Below are 13,669 nucleotides of genomic sequence, written 5' to 3'. Positions count from 1 at the left end.
TCAAAGAGTATAAAATATTATTAGGTTGATATATATCTCTGAAACAAAATAATAATAAATAAATAAAAAGCTGATAGACATTAAAGAAAAATGTACGATATTTCCTACACTTGACAGCATTAATTCTGAATACCTACCATTATTAACCAATGCATTAAAATCATTTGATTGATTGAATATCTGACCTAATTCCCAATTTAATAAATTTAAACTTTTATATTTAACTAATATAATAATAGAAATAAAAAACAATTTCCATAAATAAAAATCGGCAAAAAAAACTGGTAAAATTTCTGAAACCCAATTTCAAAACAAACCCCTCTGTGTAAATGAAAAAGAGACAGTAGAGAAGATGAAGATGATGCAGAAGAAATCTCTACTCTCTCTCTCTCTCTTCTAAAGGTTCTATCTTTCTTCTTCTTTCTCTCTCTCCGTCCATCTATCATTAATGTTTCTTTCCCAAAACCCAATACACTCACAAATCCCATTAATGCTTGCCTTAAAAGTCGCTCTGCTCAATTAATTCATGCAAGCGACCTCCATTAATGCCCTTCTTGTCCTTCACCGGCAAACTGTTACCGCCGTCCATTGTATCTTTCAGGCGATAACAAAGCTTCAGGATCCCCTGTTCTCAATCTACTCGATGAAAAGAACAGATTTCCTCCAGATGATCTCATAAACATCGGACTCGCCATCGATTTACTCCGTCGAGAAGATCCACCACCGCCGTATCTCGCGCTTGATTCCGATACCGGAAAAAATCCACCGCTTCTTCGTCTTACAAATGGAGATTTCATTCCTCTGTAATAACGAAATGAGAAAACCCTAGGTTTAGTTAATGATGTGAAAGGCGATGTTCTTTTGCTCCAAAAACCGCCGCTGGTTCGTCTGTATCTCCATGGAGATGCGGTTGATGTTGATGGATCCATGGTCAGTCTCTCCGATCCTAGATTTCGTTCGAATCCGAATGAGTAAGATCTCTTTAACAAGATATCTCTACCGTTGAATCGATCCTCCGATTGATTTGGTAATTCTTCAGTAATCTCCTCCGATTGATTTGGCAATTCTTCAAGCGGTTCAAGAATTGCGCTCTCAATCATCATAACTTCATCAAAACTAGGTCTAATTCTAGCAGCCATAAGAGGAACAAACGGAGAAGGAGGTCGAAAAATCAAAGCGCGACAAAGTGGACAATTCGCGTGCGATCTAAGCCAAACGTCAATACAATCAACATGAAACGCGTGATAACAAACCGGTAATGTACGAACGTAATCGTTTTCTTCAAATTCGAGAAGGCAAACTGCGCAATCGTGTAAATTACTCTTCCTTGTGTAAACAGATAGAGGAATTGTTTTAATAACTGATTCTTCAAGTCCGTAAGGAAACGCGTCGCTTAGGTCGAACGATGAACCGTTATACGGCGGCGATTCAATATCGCCGGCTGAAGAAGGAACGTATGAACGGAATAACCGTCGTCTACGTCTCCACCGACGCCATCTGCGGTGAACGCGGATGAGATAACTTGATATTAGACGGGAATATGTGACGATAACGAAGGCGGCAGCGATTACTACGACCATGGCGACTAACGGTGGACTGAAATCGATCGGTAATTTTGATGGCGTTTGTGGTGAAGAATTCGATGAGAGAAAGGCGGTGGACGGCGACGGCGACGGAGATAGTAATTTGATAGAGTGGCTGTGGTTTTCCGGCGATGGAGAAGGTGCCGTCGTCATGGTGAGTGGAGGTTTTAGGCGTTTCTCTGTGTAGTAGTGGGTTTTGTATTGATTTGATTTCTTTAGTTGACTTGGAGAGAGAAGGAAATTAATGGGATTTGTGGAGCTAGTTTGTTTGAATTGGGTTATTTCTAATAATAATTTATTTAATTAGGTTATTTAATATAATATTTTTAAAATAATAAGACTAGTTTAAAGTTTGAACACAACTCCAAACATTACATAAAATATTAATAATAAAAAATGGTTTTACAAAATGTGAGCAATAATCGAAATTTGAATTATATTTAATGAGTTACACTAATCATAATTTTTCTCTTACTTGTAAAAGGCAGATTTTTTTGGAAATTTGACGAAATGTACTTAAAATTAGGGTAAATGAGTTTTTGATCAGCGCATAATTTAAAATGCACTGGTGACCACTTTATATTTTTTTTGACGAAATTGCCCCTGTCGCGAAACACAACTGGATGTCATGTGAAAAGTCTACAATGCCCTGTGAAAATTCTACAATTGCGAGACGCAACCCCGATTGCGTCTCCCAATCGACATTCTCGAGACGCAACCGACAATTGCGAGACGCAAATTTATTTATTTTTTGAAAAATTCAAAAAATAAAAAAAATAAAAAATTGTGTCTCGCGATTGTCGGCTGTGTCTCGCGATTATATACTTTTCACAGTGCATTCACTTGCGTCTCGCAACAAGGGCATTTTCGTCCATAAAAAAGTGGTCACCAACGCATTTAATTTTATGCGCTGGTCAAAAACTCATTTACCTCAATCTTTATGGCAATTTCGTCAAATTTCCCGGTTTTTTTTACAAACGAATAAACATTCATCTTCTTATTTTAAGATAATAGTTTTATTTTCTTAAATAATTTTATTACATTTGTTTAAAAAAAATTGTTCGATTTTTCAACATATTTTAAGACATTCAAACTCTATTAGATAGTTTTGAGTTTTGACGAGTATATTTAAAAAAAAAATTACTTAAATAAATACAAATACATTCAGAGAGTATCCACCTGTTATTCAAGATAGGCTACAAGAGGAGATGTGATTACACATATTTGTAGTCACTTAAATCAATTTTAACAAATAAGATTACTTTATCTCGAAAATAATACGAAAAAATTATTAATTTTATAAAATACATTTAAAACGTCTCTAAATATCATTTAAAAACTTGACAAAATAATTAAAAAAAGAAAATAATAGATTAGATAACACATGTTTTTGTTCATTTAGAAAGAAAAAAAAACTCAAATGGTAAATTAAAATTTTGATAGTTTGAACCTCATATACCACACTTTAAAGTTAGAGCCTCATTTTGTGAAAACGACTAAAGTTCGAGCCTCAAATAACAGTTAAGCCATAAATAAATACGACCATGCATGTTACCCAATATGTTATCGAGCTCGTATATACTTAAAAAAATAATTAACTCTCTTACTGATTTCACTAGATTTTCGAAACGACTCTAAAAATACGTCATGAATGATACGAATTAGATGACTACGATCATTGAAGGTTAGACAATTTCTCTCAAATTATATAGTTACTATAACATAATTGAAAAGTAAATACCCGTGATCAGATCAAGAAGTAATCTTAATTGTCTTATTTGCTTGGGAAATGAGGAGTCCATTGAAAACCTCATTGGGAATTGCCTTTTCGCCTCCTTACTTTAGCGCAGATTTCTCGCATTAATGGGCCTCTTCAGCTTCCCAAATGAATGGACCGACTTCAGCTCTAATATCTTCAAGTATTTCTTATTTATTCGCCAACATTGTTTATCACATTTGGATGGAGAGGAATATTAGAGTCTTCTCAAGAGTCCGCAATAATGCGAATACAGTCTGGAACAATATCATCACTGACGACAACTCCATCATCCAAACGTGGAGGCGTATTCTCACAAACAAGAATAATTGGTTAATATGTCAAAATTGTAATATCGCTTACTAGAAAGTCACTATCACCATTGATTTCATTGCACTTTATTTCTCAATTTTCATTTGTCATTTGTAATATTTCATTTTTCATTATTGTCTTTCATTCATTTTGTTTTTTACTCCGATTTTCTTTGAACTCATGTAATTATTTTGCACTTCTGTGGCTTTTTATTTATTTGATGCTACATTGCCTTTCACAATAAGAAAAACATAATTAAAAAGTAATTAATGTCAACAACATCAATTCAAACTTCTCAAAAAATATTTAAAAAATTATTCACAAAAGACTTTATATAATAGTCATTCTCAATAATAAAAAATAATTGAATTATCGATTCAACCTATTCGTGACACGATAATAGAGAGAATTGATAATTGAGAAAAATAATATAATGAGAAAATGATTTATAAAAAAACAAACAAAGCCCAAGGGTGGAAAGACACGTCAACATTGATGAAATTAATGCTGCGGGCTGGCTTCCAGTGTGATAAAGTACTGTGTAGTCTTGCATGCTGGAAAATATTGATTCTATGTCACCATGCCACGTCAATTTCCAGTTTATTATTATTTTAAATAAATTAAAACAAGTTCTAATTGATAAAAACAATCAATTGGTTATTATGCAGTCAAATATTGAGTACTTTTGTGTCCCGATTTGGTCTTTATCTCTTTCTCTCTCTATACATCTCTCTCAAACACACAAGACAAGAGCCTGTTTGGAATTCACTTATGCACAATGTTAAAAATTTGGATTCAGTTCATTTTTTTAAGTACAGTTTTACCATTTTTAGTAGAGCAGTGGGGTCTACACTCAACAGTGACGGGTTTTGATATAGAGATAAAAAAAAAAGTTAAAAAAAAAAATGAAAAGAAAAAGAAGAAGTAAAGTTACAAGATCTTGTTTAATGCAAGGTTATTTGGATGAAAAAAAATGTCAGTAGATTATTTGAGTAGAATAATAAATTGAAAGTGTTATGAAATTAAGGGCTTGTTTGATCTTTGGTTATTAGGGTTTTTTCTGGGTTTTGTCCTAAAAAACCTTGTTTGATGAAATTTTAAAAAAACTAGTTTTTAAAGTTAAAAAGTCAAAAATATCCTTTAGTTTTAAATATAAATTAATTTTATATAATTAAATAAAGGGTAATTTTGGTATTTATATATATAAAATGATTGATTAGATAGTTGAAATGATGGATGAAATGATGTTTGGGTTTTAGGATAAAATCCTGGAAAAACCCAAAAAACCAGTTCATCAAACGAGCAATTAGAGTAGATATATTTTAGTCTTTTTAAACATTATTTTATTTGGTAGGTGAATAGATCATTATACAAACAATTGGTTCAATCATTTAAATAATGTTCAACTTCTTTTTTGTTTATAGGGGCCCTAAGTTTGGGCGGCTTAGGTTAAAAAAAAATTGTTGCTATTTTTTTTAATTTATTATATTTAACCTAACTAATATAGTTTAGTTAATTAAATTTTATAATAATTTTTAAGTTTGAAAATGATGGAATATTTTTCATAACTACATGTAAAAGTATCAAATATATTATATTAAAAATTAGATTTTGTAGAATAGTCTGAAAAAAAACTCCTACAAGTTGCATGGAAAATACTTTATTTATTAGTAAGTTCACATTGATGCTAAACTGATAATAGTTTTCTTTTGTTGCACATAAAAAAGTCTCGTTATTCATACACAAAATACTCAAAGGGTTCACACATGTTCTAACATATGATTTGAAGTAAAAAGTCTGGTCATTCTAACTAATTTAGCTCGACTTTATCTATCACTCGTGTCGATTGAGGACTGTGCTAAACTTGGAATTGATTCATCATTAGTGATTAACTAATTTGGTTAGTTATGTCTTTAAGAGTGCTTTCTTTTGCCCGAGTTCTACTCTATAGTACTTTCTCACTTGAATTAAGACAAAGTCCTTACTTTGAAGATTGATGGTAGTTGGGGCAATGTTCTCCTGACCTATTAGCTATGTATTTAAAAAATACTATACATTGCACATAGCCTCGATAGTGGTTTACGACAATTAAGTAGGATTCGTCAAGTGTGCCAAGGAGATGGTGATTGACATTGAATTCTCTTGTTTTAATATTCATTTCCTCTGTTTCGGTGAAAGGGTATCAAGCCTGTCTCCATGTTAGCATCGATGCTTGAGTAAATAATCTGGAGCACCTCTCGAAGCCAGCTCTTTTAGTTGAGTATACATAAAAATGAGATAGAGTTGGAGTATACATAAAAATGAGATAGAGAAATATCCGTTTACGGGTTTTCGAGTTTCCTTCGAATCTGTATATTTTAATATTATATTTCTTGAGGGCCTTTTGGTGACCTTGACCCTATTTACACTCCGGACCAGGTAATTACAGCAAAGCAAACTCAATATCTAGGTGTCCATTTAATAAAAATATTAGGTTATTTGTTAAATTTATTAATTATGTTATCATAAAAAATAGGCCAAAGTTGATTAATATTGTTTGGCATTTGTTAAAACTATCTACTATAATGACACAATCTCGCTCAAAACAAACATTTCATTTGTATAATTGATTCATTGAATGCTAAAAAAGACCTGAAATAAGTTTATAATGTTGGGACTTATTATTAACTTTTTTTTCCTCTTAATTTAAAAACAAATATCACAAAATTGAGTGATTTAAGTGTAAAATGAGTTAATTAAATAATATATATATATATATATTGAGAACGGATGAGTTCGATAACTTATTTAGTAACGTTATTTATTTATTTTTCTCTTCATAAATGATTTTGTTATTGTGCTCAAACGATTTTTACAAATGAAATATATATATATAATTAAAATCTCAATTCAACTTTTTTTTTTTTAATTTCATAATTCTAGAATAACTCCGATTTAATGTAAAATTTTAAACTCTTGATTTTAAAATTATGATATTAAGATTTAAAGATATTATGTTTATATAAATTTTATGATTTTATATAATTTTAATAAAATAAAGTGAATTTGTATTTAAATATTAAAAAAAATTCTTATTCAAATAAAAAAATTATGTAATTAATAATTGTACTTTTTTTTGTACGATTTATTTATTATTATTTTAAAATTAATTAATAATATATAACTAATAATTTTAAAAATAAATTATAATGTTATTAAGTAAATTCCCAATTTTATAAATTTATAAATTATGTACAGATTTAAAATAAATTTTCAATTTTCAATATAAATGTAAATAAAAATAAAAATTGAAAATGGGCTACATAAATAAGAAAACCTCACCAAAGATCTTATTGGGCTTGGACTGGCCCAAAGCATCCCTTGTTCATTAAACTGGTTCTTCTCTCTTCAAATTCTAAATCTAAACTGCTTACTAGGGTTTTTCATCTTCATCTTCATCCATTCATTCGGAAAATCTTCAGAGAAGAACGATGTTTCCATCAATGTTCGCTCGGAAGCCTGATAAGGCGGCGGCGCTGAAGAAAATGAAGATTCACGTCGCCACGTTTGGTGTTTGGGTAGCTGTTGTCCGACTCACGCCGTACGTTCTCCATTACTTCTCTGATCACAACGAAGAACTTAAGCTTGAGCTCTAATCATCTTCTTAGTTGAATCTGGTAATCAAAGAGTCTATATTACTCTTTTCTTTCGATTATGTTGTCGTTTTAGGGTTTGATAGACACTGGAATTGAAGTTTGCGTGTTTCGTTTACTTTATGATCTATATACATCATAGAGTGGAATCAGTATCTCGTTCATGAATATGTGTAACTTTGAACAATTTTGGCTTGTTTTCTCTTGCCAATCAATTTGAATGCTGTGAAATTTATTTTTTTCTATGCTTATGATTCCTTTCATTTTACTGTCTTTTACATCTAGATATGAGTCTGTTATCATCTTTCACCATTTGTAAGTGTAGACTATTGTTTGTTTCCATGAATGTATTTGGAAAACAGCCAATGATTAACTGGTTTGGCTAATTCCTTTTGCCCCCTTTGATTGATCATTCATTTGAAGAATTCTGCTGTTTCTTTCAAACATTTATGCCCACAACTTCTGATTTTGCCCTGTTTTTGCTTCTCAACACACCTTCTTCTGTTTGACCCATATGCCAAAATACCATCTAATGATTACCTAGCCAAAGCATCCTGCATAATTGGAGGTATAACTCCATTATTGTGTAGTGTTTGGTAGATTTTTACACCACATTTTAGATTGAAATGAAAATTATGTTAAATGTTATTGTTTCAGAAGTCATTACCAATGTGTATATTTTGTGAATATTGCAAGTTCAATAGCAATATATATTTTTTTTACACAAGATGAATTTGAGTAAGGTTTGTAGTTTATTAACCTTAAAATTTTGTGTGGATGTCATTAGGGTTTGCAGTGTTTCTAACCATAAGAGATTTTTTTACTATTGTTCTGTCCTATTTGGTTTTGAGAAATTCTTGTAGACAATGCTTATATAATATTTTTTAAAATATGATGTGTTTATAATTATATAGTTGTATAGCTTTGTGAATTGTAAATTTGTGTGAAGATTTAATATTAGGATATATGTCAAATTTATTACTCTTTAATAAATATGTCAAAAAATAAAATTTGATATTAATTAAAATTGAAATTTATTATATATATTTAAAAAGTAAAAAAAAATATTCAGTTATATACTGAAATATATATATATTTTTAAAGATAGTTAATAAATAAAAAATAATTATTAAAAAAATCTAAGTTTATATGAAACAAAATCAGTTAATGTATTTAATAAAAATGTTATTTTTGATTATTAAAATTAAATATCTAAAATTAAAAAATAATTCTTTAAAGAAATTAAATGTAAAATATAGTAGATAAAATTGAAACTAAATTATAAAATACAAGAACTTTTATGAAAAGAAATAAGCAATTGATATACATATAATTAATCAACATCTAGTCATTTAATAAAATAATCATTTAAGTAACAATAAAAAATAAACATAACACATGTTCAATCAAAATACTTTTTTTATTTTTTATTTGTATGAAAAACGTTTTAATTTTAAAAAAGTTATTATCACGTTGAGCTGTAAAAAAAATTGTAGCAAAAGTTAAGTAAAATTTATTCATAAACAAATGTTTAGTTTGAATTTGGGTTATTCAAATAATAATAAAAAAAATTAAACATCACCTAACTTTTTTTTATTATTAAATTAACTAATTCATTAACCAAATATTAAATTACCTTATATTTTAAATTATTATTTATTATTTTATTTTTATATATCAATACTTTTTAAAGTCTTTTTATCAAAAAAAAAAAAAAAAATATCATCAAGTTCTTAAAATTATTACCATCATTATTTTTTCCATCTCCAAATTATTTTAAAACCAAACCGAACAAGTCCTATACCATATTTGATTCATATCATTATGAAAAAAATAGTGTACATTATATATTGATAATATAAACTAATGATATATATTTTTTAAAATTCAAACCAAAGTTGTGACAATATTTATTGAGTCTAATATAGATTAAGTTATGAGTTTGTATTGAGATTTTATAAATGTTTTAACTACATTGATAAAAATGTTTAGTTTTAAACAAAAATTAAAATTTATGTGAATTTTTTTTCATGAATTCACAGAAAAAAACGCAAATGTTGCACTTTTTTTTATAGAGAAAATTAAATTAGTTTTGTTAAGATTTATGCAGAAAATTAAACGTATTATATTTTAAAATCGATCAATAAAGTTAAGAAATGAGGAGACAGTCAAAAATTAGAAACAAAATAATAATTTATATTATTATTTATGTTTCTTTATGAGAATTAATAACCAATCATATATACATAAATTTAATAAACATTATTAATTAGTAAAATATAAATTATAATAATATTCTATTCTTTAAATAAAATATTTTCTAAATATATAATATCTTAATATCTATCATTATATTTTAAATAATATTTTATACTTTAAATAAAAGATTTCCTAAATATATATACTACAATAGTCTTAATTGTTACAAAATTATCACAAGTTAATATAAAAACCCATCAAAAATCAATTCAATAATAAATTGTCCATTTTCCATTTTCAGGGCTAGATAAATGGTTCAATAGATTTATCAATACCAAATAACTTTGGGCCCTTCAAAATAAGCATCCTAAATGCTTTATAAACAACCTTTTATTAAAAATAAGCATTAGATCTTTAATTACCCTTGACTAAAAATATAAATATATCACATGAATTCTCTTTTTAAGATTGTATTTATATTAGTTGCCACTTATTTATACAATCTTTAACTTTTTCGATTACGTACTTATTTTGCAAATATCTAAACTTAATCTCATTCAAACCCACTCTTATAAAACTATAAAAAGTGTAATATTGTAGGATTTAGTCATTAAGTCACTTAACAAAAATAAATAAATTATGGTATAGTCCTAATCTCCATATATATATATATGAAATAAAGTTAGTGGTGAAAATTTATATAAATACACCTTCATCTTCATATTAGCTAAGCATATGCTAACATCAACCATGGCCACTAATACAATGTACCCTATGGTGAGCTTTGTTCTTTTGGCAATTCTTCGTGGCGTCCTATGCACGGAATTTAATGTAAGGAACGACGCAATCTCTACCCCAGGTGGTTTGCGGTTCGAGAAAGAGATCGGAAATGCTTACACAAAGGATATGATGGTAAAAACTACCAATTTCATATGGAATATGTTGAAGGAAGACAAGGCAGAAGATAAGAAGATAGTAGACAAAGTTGAGATTGTCGTATCTAATTACATTGGAGCCGAGGCCATAACCTACGGGACAACGATTAATATCAGCTCCGTATACGTGGAGGTAAAATAACTTATTCATAGGAAGAAATATGGCCTAATTGCTATTTGGAATTAAAACTTGAGTCGTTTTTATTAAACGACTTGAACTTTGATTTGGGTAATATAGAGCTTTAACTATCACAATTTTAAACACTTCTCCATTTAATTATGTCTATTGGATAAAAATACAAGTTTGAGCCAACCGTACTTGGGCTTAAATATAATAAGCTTAAATATTTAGCCACTATTTTAGTACTGTCACTAATACTTAAAGACGGGATTTTTTAAAAAGTGTCCGGTAAGAAAAGAAAGTGGGAAAAGAAACTCGGGCAGGATTTGCTGTCCAAATGATGTCTCAAAGGCTTAGCCATCCTTCAAAATTAGTGTATTTTAAGAACTTCTGTGGGGTTCACATACATTTTTTTTATGTAGAAAATATACTAATTTTGAAAGAAGATCCAGCCTTTGAGACATCCTTAGGAACAACAGATCCTCCTCCGAAAACTCGAGATGGAAAAAAAGAGATTTTTTTTAATTGGGACATTAAGTCTGTCCTAGGCCATGAGTTTGCGGTCTCGATCTAGGCGACTCACATGAATGTAGAAAGAAAAACAAGTGTTGATACCTAAGAACAATACTAATAAAAAAAACCGTCATTAATTCTATTGACAATTATAGACTATAACTTAATGATTTAATGTTGTCTTTGTTCATCCATCAATAGCGACAGTTTCCAATATTAGGAATTATAATTCAGCCCCAATATCATCAAAATTTGATAATAATTATACTATTACTTGTAGGGTTACAAAGGTGATGTAAAGTGGGAGATCACATCGCTTATGTACCACGAAATGACCCATGTTTGGCAATGGAACGGGGCTGGCAAAGCACCGGTAGGGTTGGTAGAGGGAATAGCGGATTACACTATCTTACAAGCGAATTACTATCCTCCTGCATTTGCGAAACCCGGAATGGGCGACAAATGGGATCAAGGATACGACTTCACGGCACGATTTCTCGAGTATTGCGAGAGTTTAAAGCCAGGGTTTGTTGCGTCCCTAAACAAGATGATGAAAGATTCATTTAGTGTAGAATATTTTAAAGTCTTGCTAGGGAAATCTGTGGATCAGTTATGGAAAGAATATAAAGCAAAATATAGTGGTGGGAAAGTTGGGAGAAAATTGTCACTAAACTAGCTAGAAAGGGAGAAAACAAATATAATGATGCTCATTAATTAAATAAGATGGGTTTTAACCTTAAATAATATGAATAATTGGATTGATAATAGAATGAAATTAATTATTAAGCTTATTGAGTATATTTAATTTTTAGTTTTGAGATTTATCAACTGTTATTTAATTTTGTTAATGTTGAAAATTATTTTTAAATTTAGTCTATATTGTAACTTCTTGAGTGTTCTTGTTCTTAATAGAGAAAATGTTAAAATTTATGCGAATGATTAAATATACATAGGGGTGAGAAAAATTACTGATATTATAGGTATATCGAAAATATCAATTTTAAGGTACACTAAAAAAAGGTAAGATATGGTACCGATATCGAAATTATTGGTACGGTAAATGTATTAGATTTTAAAAATTTTGGTATATCGAGGTATACCGAAATAGTATTTAAAAATTAATATATATATATATATATGGTATTATAAGAAAATAATTAAATAAATTTGATATTAATTTAATTATAGAAATATAATTTTTGAATAATATCAAAATATAATTATCCTGAAATATTATTCAATATATGCGATCTCTATTTTAATGATATGATTGTTTTTTTTTTTTAATTTTTTTTTTTTTTAAGGTATCAAAGATATAATATTACCGATACCGTATCGAAATTAAGGTATAATGAAATCAAGGTAAGGTAAAGACAGTAGAGAGCAAGAAACAAAGCAATAGTTTATGTTATTATTTATGTTTTTTGATGAGAATTTCTCATATACTTTTACATTATCACGTATTACAAGTATATGGAGTCTTTTGTGGAATTTGATTGGAATACAATGGGGTATGCTAAAAACTGTTAGTGGCTATTGAGAGATATGAATTTGGGCGACTAAAAATGCGAGACTTAGAAGATGAGTCTCTACCCCTATAATTTTTTGGTGGATTATCTAGTTGGAAAGAAATAGAGAACTTTTAACAACGAAAATAGGCCGTTAAAGATTATTCACAATGTCATTATCATGACGATGTCGGAGATTAGATCCGAAAAACCTGTAGATTCGTGTGGAGAACTTATTGCCCTTCTTGAATATCTTTGAGTCAATTAATTATTCTAATGTAATCAATTTGTACATAACTTTTTTCATGTCATATTTTTATTGTTGTGTTTAAACAATTTTTTATTAAATGAATCATTTTAAAAAAAATTAATTACCCAATCGATGTATATATACATAAATTTATGAAACATTCCTAATTAGCAAAAGTTTGAAAGTATACTATTCTATATTTTAAATAAAGTATTTCCTAAATATATAATATCTCAATATCCTCCCCTCAAGATGAACATCTTGAAGAAAAGATTAGACCGAAGATGTTCAAATGCTAGAAAATCAAGAAGTTTAAGAAAGTTATCTTAATTTCTTGCCTTTTGAAGTTTTTTTTTTGAGAACGCTGGGTTCCGCTGCTCACATGGAGTGCGACAAATCCCCGTAGGTTAAGCGTATAGCCCCGCCTGACGGGCTCGAACCCAGAACCTCATGAAGGCCTAAGGGATATCCACATCTTGTTGCCACTAGGCTAGAAGAGGGGATGCCTTCTTGAAATTTGCTTAACTTGATTTTCCAATGAACATGGTTGAATGTTGTTCAATGTTCAGATGTTAATTTATCTTTACTTCTTAACATTTAAAAACACCGTGAATGCTTTGTAAACTATTGGTAGATGACCCATTATCGAAATCGAATCCTTGGTGTTCTCACATGAATCATTTAGGCCTTGCTTATTCGTTTTGTCGATTGTGTTTATTATGTAAGTCTTCTACGATTGCATCAACCATCCTCCATTTTTTTAAATCCTCAAGAATCTTGTAAGAATAGTCAATGAAACATGTCTTCATCTTTGATAATAGACCAAGACCAACCTGAATATTAGTACTCCATTCGAAATA

General features: G+C 29.2%; 3 protein-coding genes across 3 annotated transcripts; 2 read left to right on the top strand and 1 right to left on the bottom strand.

The window, feature by feature from the left end:
* Positions 1 to 61: 61 nt before the first annotated feature.
* On the bottom strand, positions 62 to 1,837 carry LOC124936162 (RING-H2 finger protein ATL65). The gene has a single exon (XM_047476629.1). It carries the CDS (start codon positions 1,734 to 1,736, stop codon positions 576 to 578), a length of 1,161 nt encoding a protein of 386 aa, XP_047332585.1. The 5' UTR covers positions 1,737 to 1,837; the 3' UTR covers positions 62 to 575.
* Positions 1,838 to 7,042: 5,205 nt separating this feature from the next.
* Positions 7,043 to 7,524, top strand: LOC124936349 (mitochondrial import receptor subunit TOM6 homolog). The gene has a single exon (XM_047476844.1). The coding sequence runs from the start codon at positions 7,122 to 7,124 to the stop codon at positions 7,284 to 7,286; it is 165 nt and encodes a 54-aa protein (XP_047332800.1). The 5' UTR covers positions 7,043 to 7,121; the 3' UTR covers positions 7,287 to 7,524.
* A 2,708-nt stretch (positions 7,525 to 10,232) lies between these two features.
* LOC124935517 lies at positions 10,233 to 11,727 on the top strand. Its single transcript, XM_047475948.1, has 2 exons — positions 10,233 to 10,550; positions 11,332 to 11,727. Exons 1-2 carry the CDS (start codon positions 10,233 to 10,235, stop codon positions 11,725 to 11,727), a joined length of 714 nt encoding a protein of 237 aa, XP_047331904.1.
* The last annotated feature ends 1,942 nt before the right edge of the window (positions 11,728 to 13,669 follow it).

This window comes from Impatiens glandulifera, chromosome 4 (assembly GCF_907164915.1).
Source record: "Impatiens glandulifera chromosome 4, dImpGla2.1, whole genome shotgun sequence".
NCBI classification, from domain to species: Eukaryota; Viridiplantae; Streptophyta; class Magnoliopsida; order Ericales; family Balsaminaceae; genus Impatiens; species Impatiens glandulifera.
Note: the sequence above shows the minus strand (reverse complement) of the source record. Positions and strands in the feature narration are given on the sequence as shown.

Coding starts and splice junctions, on each gene's coding strand:
- LOC124935517 (XM_047475948.1), top strand. CDS start 10,233: ATGGCCACTAATACAATGTACCCTATGGTGAGCTTTGTTCTTTTGGCA. Junction 10,551..11,331: donor TCAGCTCCGTATACGTGGAG/GTAAAATAACTT, acceptor TATTACTTGTAG/GGTTACAAAGGTGATGTAAA.
- LOC124936349 (XM_047476844.1), top strand. CDS start 7,122: ATGTTTCCATCAATGTTCGCTCGGAAGCCTGATAAGGCGGCGGCGCTG.
- LOC124936162 (XM_047476629.1), bottom strand. CDS start 1,736: ATGACGACGGCACCTTCTCCATCGCCGGAAAACCACAGCCACTCTATC.